We start from the raw sequence: 23,393 nt of genomic DNA on the forward strand, positions 1-23,393 counted from the left end.
CCTGAGGGCTGAGCAATGTTAAAACTGAATTTCAAGGGTTACCATGACCTTTCTAAAAAATCGTGATTTTTGCATTTCTGCTCAGTTCTTCCACTCCTCTGCATGGCATGATCTGGCCAAGCCTGCCCACCCTTCCCTGCCACTTTGCCCTCTCACAGGTAGGTTAACTTATGGTGGTTTCTGGAACATGCCAAGATCTCCAATATCTGTTGACTTCACACACTGACTGGTCTTCCTGAAATGCACCCAATCTTTTCACCTGATAAATTAATACTCATTCTTCAGGTCCCAGCTCAAGACCTTCTCTAAGAAAACATCCTTGACTTTCCTGGGCAGCTTTTGGAGTCCACCTGCTGGTAGATGTGGCTTGGTACAGGGACGGGTAGCTTAAAAACCACTAACCTGGGTTTAAATCCTGGCTGCACTGCTTGGCAGCTGTGACTTGGGCTAGTTACTGAACCTCTCCATCTGCTCCCTCATTCATAACACAGGGAGATAAAAATATCACTCATAGGGTTAATGTATAATTTCAGTAATTTAAAACATGTCCAGCACTCAACAGTGATGGGCATCTGTTTTCGATCTATTGTTGGTCGAGTGCAATTTCTGGCACGTTTCTGCACTAGATTTTAAGTTACTTGAAGGCAGGGACCACATTTTTCCTTGGTGGAGTCCCAGACTAGAACAGGGTGCTTGGCATTCAAATACTTCAGTCATAAAATTCAGAGGCCTCAAGCCAAAGAAAGAATGGGGAACTTGTTCCCCTTTCTCCAGCAAAACTTGTAAGCATCTAGTAGAGTTATCAGAGGGATTAAGGAAAGGAGGTGATAGAGAAACAAGAAATGAAGTCACCAGAATAAATAACAAATTTCTTGTGCAGAATTGTATCCCCAGTGTCTGGACATCCAGCTCACCATTGTTTTTTGTTTTTGGTACTAGGGACTGAATCCAGGTGTGCTTAACCACCGAGCCACATCCCCAGCCCTTTTTATTTTGTGTTTTGAAACAGGGTCTCACTAAGTTGCTTAGGGCCTTGCTAAGTTGCTGAGGCTGGCTTTGAAATTGCCATCCTCCTGCCTCAGCCTCCCGAGATGCTGGAATTATGGTTGTATGCCATCGAATCTGGCTCCCCATTGGTATTCAACAAATATGATGAATGGAGGTTATAAAATCAGAAATGAATAGAAATCAAAAAAATAATTTCTTTCTTTTTAACATCCAAACATAAAAGTTAAATAAGTGATATCATATGTCACTTATGAATAAAAATTACTCAAATTTAAAAGTTAAACTTATCAACCAAGGAGTCCAAAAAATCTCTTCTTGATGTGACAGAAAATTCTGTTTAAGAGAATATCAAGAATATTAAGGTGTGCTCTTCTTAGTATCAGTCTTGTATCATCTGCTGCTTTTTAGAGCTAGGAGATAGTTTACTGATGGAATATACAGATATAATGCAAAGTACAAAATATCTATTTTTTGTATCTGAAAAACTTACTTAGATTTTACCAAATTCCACATTTCTTGAACTTTTACTCATATACCCTGTATTAGAACCCTACAAACAGAACATGTTTGAAATAACTCAGAATACCAATCATGTACGTACTGAAAATGTCACTTTCTAAAACAAAAAATGATAAAAATCAGGCTTTGTGATAGCTTAGGATGCAAAGTCAACATAACACTATGGAAGATGTTCTTGTCTTGTTAATTAACGTGTCCTCTTAAAAAGATATCTAGGAAAATAAGTTCTCAGATTTGTAAAGCTTGTTCCTCTTTTATTTTTTTGTTGTGATTCAGAAATACAAGATATGAAAATTAGGTTACAATTTTGCCACAAAAGCTTCTAAAGTAGCCAACACAAGTTCTAAAATGTATCAAAATAGCCATGTGCTCTTTTTCAATTTAAAAACCACTATAGAGTTGTCACATCAAGCAAGTGTAAAATATAAAAGCAACTATTCTCCTCTTTGAAATATCAAATCCACAGCTACCCTGAACTGTAACGTGAACAGTGATTCCATCCACAACTGGAAGGTTATGGTCAGCAAGTACTTTTTAAAGCTGAGTTACTAAGAACTAAAGGAAATGAGAAAGATACAAAGCATTTACATCAAAAGTATGAATATTTAAAAGCGTCCCCAAGTGAGTAATACACGTTTAAATTAGAACACGATGTAATAAAATTAAATCTGATGACATAATTCAGAAAAAATTATGTACTGACCTCTTCTAGAAGGACAAAAAATACAATTATTTGAATTGAAGCAACTGTTACCAAAAGGCTCCCATCATCTAAGTATTAGAAAGTCTCTTAAAATTTCACTTGCAAGAATCAATAACATATGGCTTGAAAGATCCAGATAAATAAAACTAAATATATGTACTAATTAATGTAAAGAGACATCATAACCAGATTAAAATTTTATTCTTTTCACTATGTGAATTATTATTAAATTTTTTAGAAAATAACTTTTTTTTTTTTTTTTTTTTTTGTGGTGGTGGGGATCAAACTCAGGGCCCCAGGCATGCCAGGCTCTACCACTGAGTCACATCCCCAGGCCAAGATTTTTATTTTTGTAAAAAGAAATGAGAATTGTTTACTATACATTTTTCAATTATGAAGGGTCCTTGAACATATTTTAGAATTTGTATGGCTGCATGTTAATTCTTAATAAATATACTCACAAGTAAATGAAAATAAAATAGAACAACCAAACCCAGAAGAGCAGGCACTTCAGAACTGAAATTCACAGAAGTTGTTGATGGTCACACAGAGTCAACATTTCAACAGAATCATTATTGAACTTCTAGTGCTGGGGGTGTAGCTCAGTGGTAGAGATGGTGCAAAGCTCTGGGTTCAATCGCCAGTACCAAAGGGAAAAAAAATTAAAACTTCTGTTGCCGTAAGGAAGATCTACCCACTTTTGGCTATAGCAGATATTGAATCAATGTGAGTTTTTTTGTTGTTTTGTTGCTGGGGGTGGAATCCAGGTTCTCACACGTGCTAGGTAAACACTCTACCACTGAACTAGGTCCACAGCCCCTGAATCAATATGATCTTAAAAAAGGGGGGAAAATTCATAGTTTCCCTAACAATTGGACTGAGGTTTTCTTTCCCTTTTTCGTTTTTTTCCTCTTCTTCCCCTGTGCAGAAAAGCAAGTTGTACAAGAATCAAGCCAAAACAGATTAAGAAGTAGAATTTTCTTTTTAACATTGTTGTGCCTGGGATGAAGTCACAGCCCTGGGGGATGCTGCTTAAATGTCTATAGTTCCTTATCCAAAACTTTTTGGGCCAGATATGTTTCAGAATTCAAAATTTGTGGGATCTTTGAAAGGTACTGTGGGCATGCATTGTCTAATATAGAACTTCCAAAGTCTTGGCAATACCTGGAATCGTACCTATTGCTACTTTTTTGGGCAATACAAAGTGGCACAAACTACATTAATCTCCCATTAGTTCAAGTCAAATTTTGCTAACAAATAAACAGTGGGATAAAATTTAGAAAAAAGAGAAACAAACTTGGTTTCAAAGATTTTGGAATAAGGGAGTGTAGGCCTTAACCATCTCTGACAAAGGTTCATTGCATGGCATTACAATCTCTGCGAATCTGCTCTCATGCCTAGACTTACACTGGTTTAAGGACAATATCTCACCACAGAATATGGGCTTTAAAATGTGTTAGGGCAACAGATTCCCTGGAGTAACAGTATTCTCTATAAGGATAATTTGAAAAAAAAAAAAGTATGCTGAAATAACTACTGTTAAATAGTTAATTTTATTTAATCAGACACCATCTTGGACTCCATTTTAATACAGACCAGCAGTAGAAGGTGTCAACATTCAAGGAACATTTATATGAGAAGAATAAATTTAAGGACCATCCAGATATTAATGTAATTGTTTTCTGTGAATTAGAAAAATACAGGCATTATTCCATTTTTGCAGCTGTACAATGTGACTCGACATCGTCTGCAATCTTTGGCTATATAAGACTGAAATATCTATGACACCGTTTTGGCATCAACCCACTCCTGTAAACTGTAATGAAGTTATTCCAAGTAACTCATATATAATAATTCATATGTAACTCATATAGTAACTCATATGTAATAATTTCTCCTGTATTTATCAGTGTTTAAAATATGCCATATGCAGATCTTGATAAAAAAAAGACATCACGGAGCCATTAAACATCTTACTGTTTAAAAAACTTAAAGTCACTTTAAAGTCAAGAGCTTCAAAAAATCAAAAGAAAAAAAAAAAAAGCCTGGCTACATTTCTATGGTTTTGATCATTTTTGTTTTGTTTTAACAATGAAGAAGTTTCTTCTTCAAGCTGGGTGGAGGTGCATACCTGTAATCCCAGCAACTCAGGAGGCTGAGGCAGGAGAATCGCAAGTTCAAGGCCAGCCTCAGCAACTTGGCGAGATCCTGTCTCAAAAAATAAATTTAAAAAAAGGGGGGGACTGGAGATGTAGCTCAGTGGTAGAACACCCCTGGATTCAATTCCCAGTACCACACACACACATCAAAAAAAAAAAAAAAGGGAATAGTAAAAAAGTTTCTTCTTCAAAAGTAGAGGTCTTTTCCCAGTGAAGTGAACTGGAATGGGGTACCGTACTTGCAAGGGGGAAGGGACTGGCATAACATCAAGAGGAAGGACACTGTCCTGAAGTCAGAGGAGCACGTACAACCAACAAGGGGCAACGGGGAACAGTGGCTGAGACTCCTCAGAGGCACTTGCTGTGGGAATCCACTCCACATACATCAAATCCTACAACCCAACCCCCCATTCATGGGTGGGGAAGACTTCCAGGGCTCGGTAGCTAGAGGTTTGAGTGGGTTTCCTCAACTAAAGGTGGCCTGAAGATCCTGTTCTCTGGGTCAGTGGTGGAGACAGAGAGAACAGGTGCTCATTTTATTTCAAAAATGAGAATCTTCAAAATTAGCCATCTTTTTTCTGAATGAGTACGATCTAAAACAACAATCATCAGCCTTTCCTAAAAGCTACATCTATGCTACAAGGATAAGAAGGTCACACTTTTTAATTGTTTGTTTTAATGAATTCACAAATTAATTTGAAAAGTCTTAGCTGGTCTTTTTTTTTTTAAGCAAAAATATTACAGTAGTATAAGCAAAACTGGAAAGGGAGAGATGGGAAGAACAACAGACACTCAAATGCACGGGGAGAGGGGAACTCGGGTCACCATGGCTATTGAAGAAACTGTAAACTTTTAAGCTTCTAAGATTTTATTTATCTTCAGAGAACATTTAAGGATGCTGTTTTCCCCATGAATAAAATATGGAAAGTTCCTAAGCATTAGGGTCTAAGGAAGATTGGAAAAGTCTGATCTCCTTACCTCTCGATGCAATGCCTCTCCCATCCCCCGTAGCTTCACAGGATCAGAGGGAGAGAGCGCCCACCAGCAGCAGACCCCCGAGCACAGCACAGAGGTGTCCACGACACTCAGACTCAGTAATTCAGACTCACCGGCAATGAGTAAAACTCATCTCGAGTAAAATACACCAAGTTAAAAAAAAAGCAGAAAAAAAAAAAAAAAGCCCCAGAAATCCATAAACTGACTTTCATGGAAAGTTTTTAAAAGCCCTCAAGACATATTCTTATGTGCCATAAAGTACATTTCTGGACTTGATCTCTATGGGGGAAAGAAGAGAATAAATAGAAACAATTTAAGTCATCACTCGCATTCTGTTCTTTACCCTGTTTATGTGCTATCAGTTCCCACACCACCACCGTGCCACCTCAGAGGCCAGAAACCAAACGCTCCTGGTCCATGTTTGCATAGTGTAACGACATTGTCCGGAATGAACTTCTATCCTCTTGCTTCTGAAGAGCACTGGTCCAACCACATATTCGAAGACAAGACATAGTGTCTGTAGGCCAAAAGGTGGGTCCCGTGTAGCAGCAAGCTGTTCAAATCATTTTTGGAAACAGTCTTTTTCCACAAATCAGTCAGTTTTGTCTGCGATTTCAGATTTTGCTCTTTGCATCATGCAGCGGCGAATTATGCTATCGAAACTTCCCAGGTAAAACAGAGCAATTGTGCGGAAAAGGCCCATGGTGACCACCTGCAAGGTAGAGAGACCTTTCAGCTCATCCAACAGCATAACACTGCAGTTCATTTCAAGGTATTTAGCTCTCTTGTATGTAGTTTCTAGGACACATTTTCTAATCTGCTCCAAGGATAAGTATAATGAAAATATATAAATGTCAGTAAATCCTGAGGAACAGAATATGTGGGCTCAGTACCACTGTTCAGCACTGAGCCTACCAGAGATGACATTTGTTCAATTAAAAAATTCCAACCATAAAAGGATTAAAATAAGTACTCTTAGTAGAACAGAGCTATAATAGCAAGGGAAGTTCCACTTGGCATCCCAAACCGAGATACGTAATTAAGACTTCTCTGGTTTAAGATCTGTCTTCTGAGCACAAGGGAAAGCCCCTGTGCTAGGTGCTGACAAGACTATGATGAGCAAGATATATCCCTGCCCTCTCTGAGCTTTCCTTTTAGAGATAGGGACTCACTATGTCTTCCAGACTGCACTTGAACTCCTGGGCTCAAGTGATCCTCCTGCCTCAGCCTCCTGAAGTGTGCTCTGCTGGAGCTTATTTGTTAACTGGAAAGATGATCAAGCGAAAAGGCAATTTCTGTTTCAGGGTTGAGGCAGCAACTGCCCATATCTATTGACCCTCACTCTCTCCACTAGCAGACCCTCACTACAGCCACTCTAAATGGGATCTTGAAAAGACATTAAACTACAAAGAGAAAGAGATGCTTTTGTCTATACAAGGGTTCAACATTTTGGCTTTCCAGGTACCCTATTTTTCCAGAAAGCTATGGCCAGAGGCAAATGAAGTGAAAGTTCAACAAAGAAAGATGCTGTCATATGATACAGGAAGAGGGGACCCAACACAAGAGGCAGAGGGATTGTCCCGTGACCACCAAGGAGCGGGCAGCCAGGCATCAGCTCTGCACCAGGCAAGGGGCAACTGGTCTGGCCTGCAAGGTCTGGGCTCACAGGAGGAATTCCTTCCTGATCCAATATCGGGTATTTCTAAACCTCTCAAGAGAAGATGAAGATGAGGTGAGAGGAGAATGGAACAGTGAATTAACAAGTGTTCAGAAATACATTTAAAAAGCAAACAAATAATTTTAGGGAAAACAAGAAGTTGTGCTTCTTTTTTTTAACAACTAATCATTAAACATGACAAACACAGTGACATTCAGCTGTAAAAGGCATCTAAACAGTCACCAAAATGATCTTCCCAAATAGGGATCTACCCAAGATGACAATAAAACAAAAGGACAGCATAAGTAATATCACAAAATGAGGGTGGGGAGAGGATGGCGTGGGGGAGAGCCAAGTGCTCGCCTTTCGTCCTGGGAGGCAACAACATGACATGTCGACCCTGAAAGAGTGGCACATGGGACTCTCATTTCCAGGGGAACAGGAGAGCTTCTGGTGAAGGAACAGGGTGTATGGGGGGTGCTGTGGAGGTCCTGGGTGGGGTGCAAGGGAAGGTCCCTGATCTCCTTAGCAGCCCTTGGAAATCACTCCATTCTCTGAACGCGAGCAAGGATAACTTGCAAAAGCACAAAAACCAAAGGAAAGCTGGCAGAGGCCAAACCAGGAAAGCAGTAAAATGATCACTCGTGGACAGGGACTCTGGGGAGGATGAAAATTGCAGACCAGGGCAGTTTTAGGGCAGTGTAATTATTCTGCATGACCCTGTGTTGTTAGATAGACGACATTATGCATTTGTCAAAACCCACAGAAGTGAACATCACTGATAATAAACCCTAGCCTCAACTGTAGACTTGAATTTCGAATAATGTGTCAATGTTGGTTCAAGGCACCAGGCTAATGCAAGACGTTAGGGAAACTCTGGAGGAGAGGTGGGGTGGGGGCAGGGGTATATGGGAACTCTACCTCAAGTTTTCTATAAACCTAAAACTATTCTAAAAAATAGTTACACACACACACACACATACATATATATAGTAGTCCATTATATGTATGTAAATATACATATTTACACATTTTTAAATCTCAAGAAAAAGCGATTATGAGACAGTCTAACAAAGAGTTGAAGATGTGACCTGAAGGAAGATTAAACACTGGCTAGACAAAGGAAAGCTGGGGAGGAGGGACATAAAGAAAGTTCCAGAAAGAGAAAGAAGAGTAGGGGAAGGAAGAGAAAGAGCCAGAAAGGTTAGCAGGTCAGAGGACTTGCTACATGTGCTAGAATTTAAGCTTCACCTGGGTGGTAATGGGGAGCAACGGAAGGTTTTATACAAGATTCATCTGCCATTTAGAAAAGCAGTCCGTGCTGGGAACAGTGGCGCACACCTATAATCCTAGCAACTCGGAGGCTAAGGCAGGATCTCGTTCAAGGCCAGGCTCAGCAACTCAGTGAGACTGTCTCACAATAAAAAATTTAAAAAGGGCTGTGGATGTGGCACAGTGGTAGAGCACCCCCGGGTTCATCTCTAGTACTACAAAAGAGAAAGGAAAAGAAAAGAAGACTGAATGCAGGCACCCTGAGGTTAGAGAGGTTGCCTTACATCTGATTCTCCAAAGCAAACAGCACCAGCATGCACATCAATAAGTAACTTCTGTGTGTCTTGGACAATACTATAAATGCCGTAAAGGTAGGGAATTCTTTTAACCCTCCACTCACATCTCCTTCAGAAGCTTGGATACGGGTAACCTGACTTAGCTGGAAAAGGTATCACAGTCTAATAGCTCATTATGTTGTAAGGTAAGGCCACTGGTAAACTAGATAGAGGATTCCATTTTTCCAAACTCTTTGAAGCAAGACTTTTCTTAGGTGAAAACCCAGATTAACACCCCAATAGTAGAGACAGTGCTTCATCTGTTTGCAGGGCTCAGCACCAAAAATTTCTTCCCAGTCTACATTCCCTAGGTTACATCCTTAACCTACTCCCTATTTACTTATTGCTAGCAGAGGAAGGGAGAAAATTCGACAGCTCAATAAAAATTTTTCACATTCCCAAATACAGTTACTAGTCCACTCTTAGCCTTTTCCCATGGAGGTCTGACACAGGGCAGTTTCTACCTTGTCCTTCTGTCCATCTGTCTGTCTGATGAAGGCAGAGCTTACCTGTTGGAGTCCTTCAGTGATAGAAGTTACTGGAGCCATCCCACAGGTCAGGGCTGAGAGCATGTACCCATCTGAGCCGATGGAACTATTAAAATTTCCTTGCTAAAAAAGAGAAGGAAGAGGACAGAGAGAGAGGGATCCATTGTAAGCTGAAAGGAATCAATTCAACATATCAGCAGCAATGAGGTATATTTTTCACTTTAGGTGGGATAGAATGGTAACAAGGCAAACATTAGAACTCAGACACTTGTCCTTGGCTGATGGGCAGCTCTCGAAATGTGAGTCCACAGAACCCTGGGAGCCCTAACCCCAAGGAAAAAAATGACCGTCATAATACTAAGGCATTCACTGCCTTGTCAAACCACAGTGACATGTGCACTAATAGGCAAGCCTACTGGGCCATTAACTCCATCAGTGTTCTCACCAAACGAGACTAAAAATCACTGTCACTACCTTTGCCACATGCATTTGCAATAATAAATACACAAAGAAAACTCAACTTTAAAAAATCTTTAAAAATTTTTTAAATGTCCATTTTACTTAAAAAGTCCCTTGGTAAAAAAGAAAAGTTAATCATTTTATAAAATCACAACCCTTGAAGACATGTCTCCTCAATACAGTAGCCCCCTTTATCCCCAGCATCAGTCAACCAAGGCCTGAAAAGATTACGTAGAAAATTCCAGAAATAAACAATTCATGAGTTTCAAGTTGCACACGGCTCTGAGTAGCACAATGGAATCTCATGTCGTCCCCCTCTGTCCTACCCTGGCCATGAATTATCTCTTTATCCAGCATATCTGAAACCAAATTCATAAATTACCCTATTTTATAGTTTAACTATGTAGTTCATTGATGCAGTTTTCAATTTCACATTGTAGCTAACCTTTAAGAAGTGACCATTTGTTGAGTTTGGGTTTAATTCCAAAGGAATAAAAATATATCCATAATTACATACACAAAGACAACCTATATAAGTTTTCCTACATACATGTGGAGAAAAAACAGTATGTAGAGGGTTTGCAGATTCAGGCATCCCTGAGATCCCTCGTGGATGAGGGGGGTGCTACATTACTCTGTTGACAAGTGAGAAACTGGCACCAAGTGCCTCTGCCGCACTTGAATGCAAAGCCTATGCAACTGCTTGGAGCTGAACTTGCTGCCCTCCCAGGAACACTGTTTTCATATGAAAGCATCGAGCACCATGACAGGCAGGGAGAGTGATCTGCTTGGCTACAGCAGATGAGCAGAGAGAACCATGTGAGCCTGTCACTTGGAGGAAAACAACTTGGTGTATTCATGGGTAACGTTAAAATCTGAGCTTTCAAGGAAAAGTTCAGATATGCAAAAACTTGGTCTGCCATCTTGAAACTGTCAGCTTCTCAACACATACTTTTATGGTAAGATCAGCAGTGATATTGAGGAATGTGATTTTTTGATAACTCAGTGAACCCATATTTTCCAAATGACTAATTCCTGATACCAAATCATGAATGAGTAAAAGATCCATTCAAAGTGCAAAAGAGATCAACAGATTTTAATGTCACAGAGAACAAAAAGTTCATTGATGTGGTTTCCAATTTCACATTGTAGCTAACCTTTAAGGAATGACCACTTGCTCAGTTTGGATTTTAATATCAGAAGAAGAAAATGATATCCAAAATTATCTAAAAAGTCCTACAAGATACATCTTCCTCTTCTGACTACATAGCTGTATGTGGTCAGATTTTCTTCATCTGCTTCAACCAAAACAAAATACTACAATAGACTGACCACAGAAATGGACAAGAGAATCCAGCTGACCTCTATTATGCAGACCTTAAAGAGACTGGGTGAAAATAGAAAACAATGCCACTCTTCTTGTATTTTTGTTTTGAAAATAATTATTTTTGTAAAATATGTCACATTAAAATATAATGGATTATTTTTAATGAATTCATAACTAATTTTTTAACACTATGGCTTCAATTTCTAATATGGCAACTATTGATAAGTATAACCCAGGTAACTAAAAGTTCTCTAGGGTTGTCAATAACTATCAAGAATGTAAGGTAGTTGAGAGAAGGAAAAATTTGAAAAACTACGTCATGAAATGAATCCTGGCCAAAACAGGAAGAACGCTTCAGGATCATTAAGAACCTAGAGTCTGTTTGCTTTGACTTGAGATGAGCTTGGGGGAAAAAAAATCCCATCTGAGCCACTTGTACCCTCTCCTGTGCTTTTTAAGGCAACCTAGGCAAAGCTGCTCACACCTGTATATATTTTAACAGAGGTCGGTATTTCTTTCATTCCTGTCAGCTCAGCCCCGGCAGCAGTACTGTGCTATTTTGAGGCTGCACCACACTGTGCTGACACCTTCACTCCAATGGTCCTAAAGATGTTTCAAAGCCACTGTGGGCCTGCGGATCACAGGCAGACCTCAGAAAGGTACATTTTTCTGCATGTGGGTCAATAGGAATGTTGCTAAAAGGCATGTGGCACATGGGTTGTTGTTCCACAAAACGGCACATGATTTCTGATGATACCATTTTTGATTATCCGCAAACTCAGTAGCTGAGAAAGCACATGGGCTGGGATACCTGGAGGAGGGGCCCAGCAGGCTGGCTGCACTTTCATATGAGTTATCTTTTGGGAAAATGATACTCGGAAACAGCAAGGGAAAAGAATCAATCACCCTGTCAATAAAGTCCCTAAATTAATCTAAAAACTGAAAATTCTGGGGGAAAGAAGAAGAAAGAAGAGAATAAGTTGCATATTGGATTTAAACCACATGGACGAGTCTCATTTGAAGAACATGAGTTCCAGACACTGTTCCTAAGGTTAAGGTATATAACATATAATAACGTGTCTAGGGAAGAGAAGTAGAGTCTGATATTAGACATGATGAATCTGACCACAGAGTTAAAATATATTTTTTTTGAAATAAGTCCTTGAGTAAGTATCTCCAGAAATATAGTATAACTACAAATAGTACAGAAAACAAACGAGGATTTTACTTACTATGGCATCTTTAACAATTTGTTTGGCCACCTGTTCTGGCTTGCAAACAGATGTGGTCTCTGAAATCAGTCGAGTCTCCAAAGGCTAAAAGTGAAAAATATGTTTGTATCAATGCCATTATTGACCATTACATTAAAAATAAGGCAGTCTTATAGCACCCCAATTTGTAAGTAATTGTGCTTATATACCTTCAAACAGAGTCCTAATTTTAGAATAAAGTCTTATCTGGATTCTAAATCAGCTTCTACTCGGTCACTGTGGAACATTCAGCCCAGCTGCTAAGGTAGACAAGAAGGCCCCTGCATTGTCTATAGGATGTATGTGGTCTCGGCTTCAATGAGGACTTCTGACTCCTCACTGCTGGCTGGATACCTGACCCTATGTCCTGGGAAAATCTGCACCCATTTCTAACCATACTCCCAGGCCAGCAGATGACTGACACCTGGGGACAGAACTGAGGCCCTGGACAGGGACAGTCCCAACCCAGCCCCTGGTCAAGAATTGCAGGTGTTTCTTAAAGGACCTGCATTAACAGCAAAGAGACAGGATGCTGAAAGAGGACCCATTCATGAGACAACACTGAGTGGCCCAGAGTTTGGTGAAGTGCTATTCCAAGGCTGGGGTTTCAAATCCCAAATCCTGGCCTCTGGTTCTTCAAAAGGTGGCTCAAGGCCCTCTTAAATCTTATTTCAAAATGCCTTTCCTGAATCCTCGACTGGCAGTAATCTTGTCTTTGAACATTTCTGCCTTCACATATATTATACAGACTTCTGCACTTACATTTGATCTCCTAAGCAGCTTATGATAAGAAGAATCTTTTTTCCCCACATTTATCTTGGGCTCTTCTTGTGGCACTTCACACACACGTGTTAAAAATTCTTTAAAAATTCTTTAGAAGGGCGTTTCAAACTAAAGCCTTAATCTTTAGGAGGCTGCCTATTTTATTTACCATGTAGACTTAGGAAAATAAAATAAAAGCCAAAACATATTTTCTTAAAATAGAAAGCAAAGCAGTTCATAAAAGTCAGGATGAACCTGACAGGTTCTTGACGAACATGAATGAAGAGAAAGGCCCCTTTGAAGGGGCCACCATTCCTTCTTCCAACCACCAGATTGACACAACCAAGCCAGATGCACGTGAGATTTAAAGGTGCTATGTCGCCCCCTAAAGGGTCCACAGATCAATGCAGAATTGGATTTACCTGAACTCAGCCCAGTATTTTATAGGAGGAAAAACCCCGACTTAACACAAAATCAAATCTTAGGGAAGTCACCACTCTGTGTGGGCTCTGTCTTCAGACTAAGAGACTGTAGACCAAATGCTGAAGATCTGCTTAGCAGGCCTCTCCTTATTCCAAGCAGGACATTTGGCTTAAATTTACTTCTTTGAAACAGTAGTAATTTTAAAAAATGCAGAGCCAAAGAGAAAAGAACAGAGGGGAAAAAAAGCTTCTAAATCATAAACATCTTTTTTTTTTTTAAAGGGGGGGGGGAGAGGGAGAGAGAGAATTTTTTAATATTTATTTTTCAGTTTTCGGCAGACACAACATCTTTGTTTGTATGTGGTGCTGAAGATCAAACCCAGGCCGCACGCATGCCAGGCGAGCGCGCTACTGCTTGAGCCACATCCTCAGCCCCATAAACATCTTTTTTTGCAAATATACAGAATATGAAATATAAGTACCAATTTTTATGCTGTAGAGATTCCTATTTACTGAAAATTACTACAAATAGGAAAACAAAAATCTAAAAAATAAAATGAAAAAAATCTAAAGATAAGATCACCCTCAATTTGAGGTGGTAAATCCTTTCCTACCACCTTATTTATTTATTTTGGTATGGGGGATTGAACCCTGGCTTACTTAACCACTGAGTCACATCCAAAGCCCTTTCTATTTTTTATTTTGAGACAGGGTCTCACTAAGTTGCTTAGGGCTGAGGTTGGCCTTGAACTTGTGATCCTCCTGCCTCAGCCTCTGGAGTCACTGGGATTTTGGACTCAGAATGACTACCACATGTCACCACTCAGGGAAGCTATGAGGCACCTTGCTGGAAACAGAAAAAATCAAGCAAAGGCTGGCACTGATGGTGAGTGCCCAGACCTCCTGCCCTGCTTGGGTCTCACAATGCAGAGAGCTGGTTTTGTGATTCCTCACTGGGGAAACTGATCCAGCCATGGGAAAGGACAGCCGATGAGGACATAAGGGGATCCAAAAAGAGCCAGTTCCCCCTCCTGGCACTGCAGGGAAGTGGGAAGACAGAAGCCAGAGCCCTACAGCTGGCTTAAATGTGGATGGCCACGGATGGCCAGACCTCTGAGTCTGGGGAATGCCTAAAACAGCAGCAGCAACGATGACCAGAGAAACTTGGAGAAAACAGATAACGGGTACAGACGGCAGTTAAATTAAAAAAAGAAGGAAAGAAAAAACCACCTACTGGGCGCTGTGGCACACCCCTGTTAATCTCAGCCACCAGGGAGGCTGAAGCAAAGGATCACAAGTTTGAGCAACTTAGCAAGATCCTGTCTCAAAATTAACATAGAGAAGGGCTGGGGACACAGAGCACCTCAGGGTTCAATCCCCAGTACCATGCACAAACACCCACATGAAAACAAAACAGAACACCAAACAATCACAAAAATAAAACAAGACCAAAACCCCGGAAAGAATATCCTCAGAAATAAGATATGAAATCCAGGAAGGAGGACAAGCTATACATGTTTTTATTAGTGCATTATAGTTATACATGAGAGTGGGGTTCATTTTGACATGTAAAATATTCAAAGAAAAGAGCTGGAAAAATTTTTACATATGACAGCATAAACAGAAATTTCAACAGAAAAGTTGAAAAAAAAAATGAGAGAAACAAAGAAAAATAGGGGACGAGTCCAGAAAGTTCAACATCTGAGTGACAGAAGCTCCAAAAAGAACACTCAACATACTTTGGATGGAAAGAAATTATCAAAAAAGTAATATTAAGAAAATGTTCCAGAACTAAAGTGCATGAGTTGTCAGAATAAAAGGGCTCATCTGAGTGTCTAGCATATAAAATGAGAACACGCTGCATCAAAATACATTAAGTGAAGATAAAAAGGGACAAAAAGCTTCTAAAAATAAACCAAAAAAAAAAAAAAAAACAGATTCTATGCAAAGGGTTGGGCTATCGTGATGCCAGCCCGAATCAGTGGAGAAATGCCCCCCAAATCAGAGGGAGCTTCATTTCCAACCTAGAATTCTGTGCCCCACAGGACAACCACAGGGCAAACAGGGAAGAGAGAAGCATTTTCACACACAGGTTCTAAGCATGGGTGACAGGTGACATCTGATGTGCCCTTCTAAATCGGGCAGGTAAACTACGGCAGTAATAAAATGGAAATCCTGAGACCCAACAAAGGAAGGGACAGGAACCTGCAGGGATATAGTGAGCAGAGGAGTGGAGACCTGCAGGTCTGGATCAGGCCAGAGGCGGAGGCCAGGAGGAATGTCTTCAGGGAAAACAGAATGAAAAGTAACAGAAAACCCAGTTTGGGATCAAAAGGAGACTTTCAGTTCTGAGACTGAATCACGTCACACACACACACACACACACACACACACACACACACACAAAGTCAAGAGAGGAAAAGGCCAGAAAGGAAATGTCATTTTACAAATGCTCAGGTGTGAATGATATTTATAAAGTCACATGAATATAGACACTGATCTGATTTAACCAAATTACCCAGGGAGAACCCAGGAGGGGGGAACAGATCGGGGTCTTAGATCATATCTTCCACGGCAGAAAACCAATACATGATCTCTAAATCTTAAAAATAAATAAATAAGTAAATAAGCGGATGCAGCGTAGACGTGTTGATGAATGAGTGAAGCCCGAGGAGAGGGCTTCGGGAGTGGGCAACAGAAGGCAGAGACTCGTGTGGAGTGACGGGTGTCATAGGGCGGGCCACCCTGACCCATGTTAGGAAGGAGGTGGCCGTGAGAACAAGCCAAGAGGAAGCTTCCTCTGGAGAACCCGGCAGGACCTCAGGCCCTGGATCAGCACTCTACCCCCAGGACACCCCACAGACACTGGTGGCTGACCACAAGCTGGAGCGAAAGAATGGAAAATCAGAAAAAAAAGAGGCTTAAGATGCTGAAGATGGGGCTGCCACAGCCGGGAGCACTGACCTTCGTTTTGTTCTCCTCGGCGAAGCCGGGGGTGTCGGTGTCGGGTGGGTAGGCCACTGTGACGTACACGTTGTACGGCTTCACCTGCGGCAGAGAAGCAAGGGTCACACCTAGGTCAAGGGCACTCCATCTTGCATCCTGCCCCACTGACCCGCCTTGGGTGCCCCGATGTTCAGGAGGTGGTCAGAGCAACAGGGTGACTCTGTAATGGAAACCACCTGCCCTCTCACCTGGCCCTGATAACCAGCAGCTCTGGGGGCAAGGATTTGTACCATCAGAATCTCTTTGCTAATTCTGTTTGCTACTGGCTCACTTTTTGGTCCCCTTTTGGTTTTGGAAGCAGAGGTAGCCTAGACTGCAAATCTTAAGGAGAGCGAAATTGCCAACACTGCTGCCGACTGCAGACCCCAGGAGCCCGCCAGGGTCCCCCTCTTATCACGCCGCCCATTTCTCCCAGGTTCTCTCAGTGAAGCACAGTTCTGAAGTCAAACACGGGGATCTACAAGGGTCAGGAGAAGCAGAGGTCCTTGGCTGGCCATTCTAGAATGTGCGACAGGGAAAAGATGCCTCTGTTGGTTCCGTTCCAGCGCCACCACGAGGGCGTGAGAGAGCTCATCCTCCCAGCCCAGCTATGCTCAGAAATGGCTCTGGATGGGGGCCAGGCCACGGGGTTGATGAGCAAGCAATTTCTCTTCCACTTGTTTTTGAGACAGTGACTTAAAAAAAAAAAAAAACTTGTCTCCCACGGCCTTGCCCTCTGCTGTGCATGGACCAAGGAAAAACAGCACAAAAAAGCCAATAAGAGGAAATTAGACCCTGGATGCTTAGGCTGGTCACTTCTGTGCATCTCTCTGCCCCTGGCCCACAATAAGTAAGGACCAGAAACTAACATAAGACAGTATTTCAAAGTAGAGTCTCAGACTCAAGGCTATGGTTGCAGTGGTTAAACAGAGCTTTTTGGAACATTTTCTCATGGGGTGGGACCATAGATTGTTGGGGTTGAGAGAAACCAAGCCAATCCCCTTTTGGGCTGGTATCCTCTCTATAATTATCAAGCCAAATGACTCTCCCAGTCAAAGGCTGGATATTTCCAGGGCTAGCAACTTAACCATTTATGCAGGCTTTTATTTAATTATCTAACAAATACCTATTGAATTCCTACTATGGGCCAATATTGTTCCTAGAATGCAGCATACAGCCTTGAACAAGCTGACTAATCCCTGTCCTTGTGGAGCTTCTGGTCTCCTGAAACTTTTGGTCACCTGATTTACTAACAGCAGAAAGCTGAATATACCCTCCTTGAACTACTGACCTCATAGCAATCAGCAAAGGCAATGAGGGTTGTCTGGGTTCACTTGTTCTTGGTTAGACAAGTCCGACCCCTGAGATCACCACTTTCTAAGAACGTGCGAGCCACTCACTAAGGTCCTGCTTAGGTAGCCACTGCCTGCTTCTCCGGGTCCCTCTGCCCTCCCACTGTGCCCTGACTCCCACGGTCCTCTTTTCTTCCTTCCACCTGGGATCAACCTCAAACAGAAAGACCGAACACTCAAAGACCTGATTTACCATCAAAATGATCCCACATAAGACCTGTTGTTCCTCATTCCATGACAACAAAGGCACAGGGGATGGAGAGAAGACTATTTACATGAAACTTCAGAATTCAAGCTTCAACTTACTTTCTGACCGCTGTGGGCAGGGATGGAGGGAGGAGGGGACGGGGCCTGATCAGGTTTTTTTTTTTGGCTAGGTCTCTGATGGCACAACGTTGGCTCCTACCTTAAGTCTACTTTCCAAAAGATTAAAATTTAAAATCTTTAAATGATATATTTGTAACCAACATATTAAGAAAAATATGTATGCTTTCAGGATTATCCACTGTATCTACAGCATTTCCAAGGCCCTACCTTAATCTGGGGACAAAGCCAAGGGGAAGGAAGACTTTATCTACAATTGGTTTGGTGGAAGTTCTACTATGAACAAACTAGATTTTGAAGACAGGATTTATTTCTTCCCAAATAAGAGGCTATTTTTCAGGGTACATGTTTTTTTGTTGTTGTTGTTGTTGTTGTTGTTGTTTAAGTAAGGATATTTTCAATGGAGTCCAAATATGGATGGAATTCAAGCCAACTTGGGAACCCAGGATCTGCCATGTGCAAAACACACTTGTCACCAAGGCTGAGGGAACTCTGTACTGGCAACTAGCTCTCTTTTCTCTCCTCTGAATTAGCATCTCTGTCCTACCAGAAGTGAAACCAGACCACCCAGATTACACACCTTGTCCTCAACTAGTGATCTAGACTTGTCTCTGCAAGACCAGATTTAGAGGAAACACCCCAGTGAGCAACGTTTTTATCCCCAAACACCCGCCGCACCCACATGGACTCTACAACCAAAGTGAAGCGCTGGAGACAAGCAGCCAGATGAATGAGACCACTTCTGACCTGAAACCCAGACACATCCTCTACTGTGGAAGACCCAGACACGTGGAGGTGAACACTCAGGCCTTCTTATTATTTCTCTCACCAAGTAACTCTATGACTTTGAGAAACTCACTGAAATCACGGAAAATTCAGTTTTCTTTCCATAAGGTGGCTTAACAACATCTGCCTCATGTATTTCAAAAAATTTTGACAAAAAATAAAATAAAATGGTTATTCACAAAGGGAGTTTTCTAAGTAAAAATTGCAAAACAAAAAACAAGATTCTTATCTGAAATTTCACAGTTGTGCATGCCCTATTGGTTAAGTGTACTATAATGATCTATTCTGATTAAGATATTAATCTTAATCAGATTAGATCTGATTCCTGGTTCCTTTGTTAGAAAAACAACACAGTTTATCAGTCTCTAAGTGGCCCATCAGGACTCAGTCCCTAGCCCAATAACTTGTACAATATTTAGGCCACGTGCTTCTCTGTCACACACCATCCAGCTTTCTTCTGGGATATTCTTAACATGGGTTAACAACTATAGCCTGTGCGTACTTTTATAAATAAAGTTTTACTGGACCCAGTCACACCTGTTCATTTATGTGGCTGCTTTCCTGCTACCACAGCTGACATCAGCAGGTGTGACAGGAACTATCCGGCCCTCAAAAGCCTATAATTTACTATCTGGCCCTTTACAGGAAAAAAAAAAAAAAATCACTCACCACTGATCTAAATGATTAACCAGTACTTCCGAAAGCACACTTATTACAAGGGGGCTGGCCATGCGAGGTCTCTTCTGGGCTTCTAACGTCGTGAGGTAGTGTTACATTCCAGTGTAGACTATGGCAAAAGAAATTCTACCTTATATGGTACTGGATAGACCCCAAGTGACACTCTCTGAGCCTCCCTGTGTGACCATAATGTATAAGTCCACCCACACCTGAGAGGTACACGCACCACGATACTTTCTTACTCTCTTTGACATTTTTGTAAGATGTGAAAAACGTAAGTATTAGGAGAGCCAAACTGATTTTTTTATTCTACCCCTCTCATTTTATAGATGAAGAAACTGACACCAAGTTAAATGTCTTGCCTAAAAGCCAAGAGTCACTGCCTGATTCAAGGGCTTCCCCTCAAGGTTTGCTAATTCTGTTACTTATCAGGATAGATCTTTTTGTTAAAGGAAGATCTCTATGGAAAAAAAATATCTGGTTAACCTTACATATACACAGTATTAGGCCAAAAACACCATGACAATATTACTTAGCACTTTGTGTATTCAGTAGGCAAAAAACATAACCATTTTTGCTTCTGTACAATCTCTATGCAACGAGAAAGGCGAACTGCAAAACTCAGGAGTCAATTTTCTTTCACTAATGTCAAATCTACAAATCTCAAATTTAATGCCCTCTCTAATTAAGTTTAATGTCACATCTACGAATCTCTAATTTAATGCACTAAAGGAGCTAGGAAACCAAAAAACTTGTATAGTGCTGAACTGAGAGGAATAAATTCAGAATTTAACTTTTACCTCCATCTGCAGAGCTTCCGCCAATCCCCTTATGGCAAACTTGGATGAAGAGTAGGCCGTGAAACCAAACAAGCCCAACTGTCCCGCCTGAGAAGACACAAACACGATCCTGCCCACCCGGCGCTCCTTCATGGTGGTGATCACTGCTCGGCTGGGATACACGCTGCCCAGGTAATTGACGCTCATTAATTTCTGTAGGGAACAGAGAAGCCACATGAGGAGAGAACAAGGCCAAGAGTTCTTCAGTGGAAGTCCATAAATGAATGAACAGCTACATGATACTGCAAAGGAGATGCTCAGCACCTTCTGTTTGAGGCCCACTTCAATCCTGTCTTGCCTTCTCACAATGACAACAATTAGATCTTCGCTGAAAATTGGTCAAAATTAGTTTTCCTCTTATAAAGTATACGACATGTTGCAGGTAATACTTTTTGAAAGATAGTTTTAGGAAAGAGCCTCCAAATGTTTCTAGTCCTACTGGGTCTATGCTACAGAAGGACCATAAACAGAGCAGGACAGTGGTTACCAGTTCAGATTTGGGGGTTCAATCTTTGGCTCTACCATTTGGTACCGATTTGATAATGAACCAGAAAGTCAGATGCTCAGCTCATTTTCTCAGCTGAAAAGAAGGTTAAATTTGGAATTACCACAGGGAAAATACAAGTTAAATGCTAGTGCAGTTCCTGGCCCACAGCAAGCCAATACGCATTGGCTCTTATACTGCCATGGGCAAGGGCTTAAGTGGGCACTTAGAGTTCGTTACCCTCTTCCTAAAACTCTCAAAACCTCGAACTTTGAGAATCTAAGAATGCTTGCATTTTAATGTTTCTCTATTAAGAGTCTTATAGAAATATTAGCTTTACCATAATGTAAAGCTAATCAATCTTAATATGTTTAAGATGGCCCCAAACAGCAGGAGTGACATGGAGAAACACTTATGCCATTGGTTTTTTGTTTTTTTTTTTAATTTTTTATTGTGGGTTGTTCAAAACATTACAAATTTCTTGACATATCATATTCCACACTTTGATTCAAGTGGGTTATGAACTCCCACCTTCACCCCATACACAAATTGCAGATTCACATCAGTTACACATCCATTGATTTACAAATTGCCATACTAGTGTCTGTTGTGCTCCGCTGCCTTTCCCATCATCCACCCTCCCCCCTCCCCACCTCTCCCCTCCCCTCCCCTCCTCTCTCTCTACCCCCTCCACTGTATAACCCTGAGGGTCATGCCATTGGTTTTTAAGAAACAGAGGTCAGGTGTCTTTAGACCATGGCTATAACTATTTAAATAATGAATAAAAGAATGCGTGTGCAAGCATAGAATCAAGGAAATACATTAAATCATAAGTGATTATGGCAGGATGGTGGTCTTCCCATTTCCCCCCAAAATATGTTTTAGTATCATTATATTGTTTTGATAATAAAAATATCCTTAAAAAATATCTGAAAAAAGGCGGTCCACAGTGTTCACTTTGGCACCTTTAGAGATCCCACTTCCTGGACAAACACATAAGAACAAAGAAAATAGAAATGGAAATAACAGCAAGAGCATTTTGCAAGTTGAAGAACAGGAGGACCAGTGAGGAGTAATTTAGCAGAACATGGACAACTTAATTCTTAGCTGGAGTGGAGAAACTAAGAATAGACTGGGGCTGGGGACATGGCTCAGTTGATAGAGCGCTTGCTCCACATGCACAAGGCCCTGGGTTCGATCCCCAGTACCACAAAACAAAACAGGACTGGACCCTAAAAAAGGCTCAAGAAGCACTGAGCACCTATGGGATGAGGAAGGCTAGATGGGTGCAGGGCTGAGAGACAGGAGGTCAGGGTACAGGTAGTTGGGTAGAAACAGCCCAGATGTCCATCAACGACAAATGGATAAACATAAAGCACACCTCATTCAGTGGAGTGTTACCAGCCCATGCAAAGGAGGAGGTAATATAATACATGCTACAAGGCGGGGGACCTCAGAACCATGCTGAATGAAAGGAGCCAGATACAAGGGCACTGATCACAGGGCTCCACTCATAAAACACATCCAAAGCCAGGTGTGGTGGCATACGCCTGTAAATCCAACAGCTCAGGGAGGCTGAGCCAGGATGATCACGACTTCAAAGCCAGCCTCAGAAAAGTTGCTAAACAACTGGCTCTAAATAAAATACAGAATATGGCGGGGGATGTGGCTCAGTGGTTGAAGGCCTCTGAGTTCAATCCCTAGTACCCATAGGGGGCTCCCTTTTGTGGTGATGAAAATGTCTTGCAATTAGAGGTGGCAGTTACACAACACTGTGAACGTTTGAATGCAGTAAATGCCTCTAACTGTTCACTTTAAAGTGGCTTATTTTATATAAATCTCACCTTACTTTAAAAAAATTGATGTAGGACAAGGACAAAAGCAAAAAAAAGGACAGTCCGATCTTAGAGGCCTCCCTCTCCACAGAGCAGATACGGCCCCTCTTCCAGGGTGGCCGGGACAGAGGTGTAGCTCCTAGCAAGGATCAGTCCAGGTTTAAAATAGTCTGCTGAACCTGGAGACCGCCACTCTCCACCACAGTTGCCCTCAGGACACTGCAGTTAGGTGCATGTCTCCCAGGCAGGAGGCCAGGATTCTTAGTTACAGCTTCTGTTCAACCCAATAAATAAGACCTATGGAACCTGGTCCCACCCAAGATCTGGCCCTGTCACAGAGGGCCAGATGAGACAGCTCTACCCAGAGCACAGGACTCCCCTTTAGCCCTTTAGAGTTCTCATCTCAATGTACAAACATGGCCAGGCATCAGCAGCCACCCAAGCAAAGCCCCTAACACAAGACAGACACCCTGGCGCCTTAGAAGAAATAAACAAGGAAGCAGACAGAATGGAAGGACAAAAGGAAATTGACGAAGACTTCTCAGTATCCAGGGCTCAGGATGAGGAAGACACAGCGTGGAGAAACCATGGAAAAGGGAAATCAAGAGACGTGTACTGCCTGGGGCTCCCCAGGACCTCGCCAGGCTGGGTGACTCCCTAGAAAGCCTCACAATCCTCAGCTTATAGTCACTGTCACAATGAAGATTTATTACAGGGAAAAGATACAAACAAAATCAGTAGAGGAAAAGACAC

The 23,393-nt window shown here is 41.5% G+C and overlaps 1 protein-coding gene across 1 annotated transcript in view; it reads right to left on the reverse strand.

Annotated features, from left to right (window-relative positions):
* Positions 1 to 1,752: 1,752 nt before the first annotated feature.
* Kdsr (3-ketodihydrosphingosine reductase) overlaps positions 1,753 to 23,393 on the reverse strand; it is a 33,359-nt gene continuing 11,718 nt past the window's right edge. Inside the window, exons 6-10 of the mRNA XM_046428233.2 lie at positions 20,283 to 20,474; positions 16,322 to 16,405; positions 12,156 to 12,239; positions 9,159 to 9,260; positions 1,753 to 6,097 (exon numbers count right to left, since the gene is read on the reverse strand). Of these exons, the coding sequence (XP_046284189.1) occupies positions 5,978 to 6,097; positions 9,159 to 9,260; positions 12,156 to 12,239; positions 16,322 to 16,405; positions 20,283 to 20,474 (582 nt within the window). The 3' untranslated portion in view covers positions 1,753 to 5,977. The remainder of the gene's footprint in view (positions 6,098 to 9,158; positions 9,261 to 12,155; positions 12,240 to 16,321; positions 16,406 to 20,282; positions 20,475 to 23,393) is intronic.

The sequence above is a fragment of the Marmota monax genome, unplaced genomic scaffold (genome assembly GCF_021218885.2).
Source record: "Marmota monax isolate L192 unplaced genomic scaffold, Marmota_monax_Labrador192_F-V1.1 WCK01_AAM20220418_F8-fsc00201, whole genome shotgun sequence".
NCBI classification, from domain to species: domain Eukaryota; kingdom Metazoa; phylum Chordata; class Mammalia; order Rodentia; family Sciuridae; genus Marmota; species Marmota monax.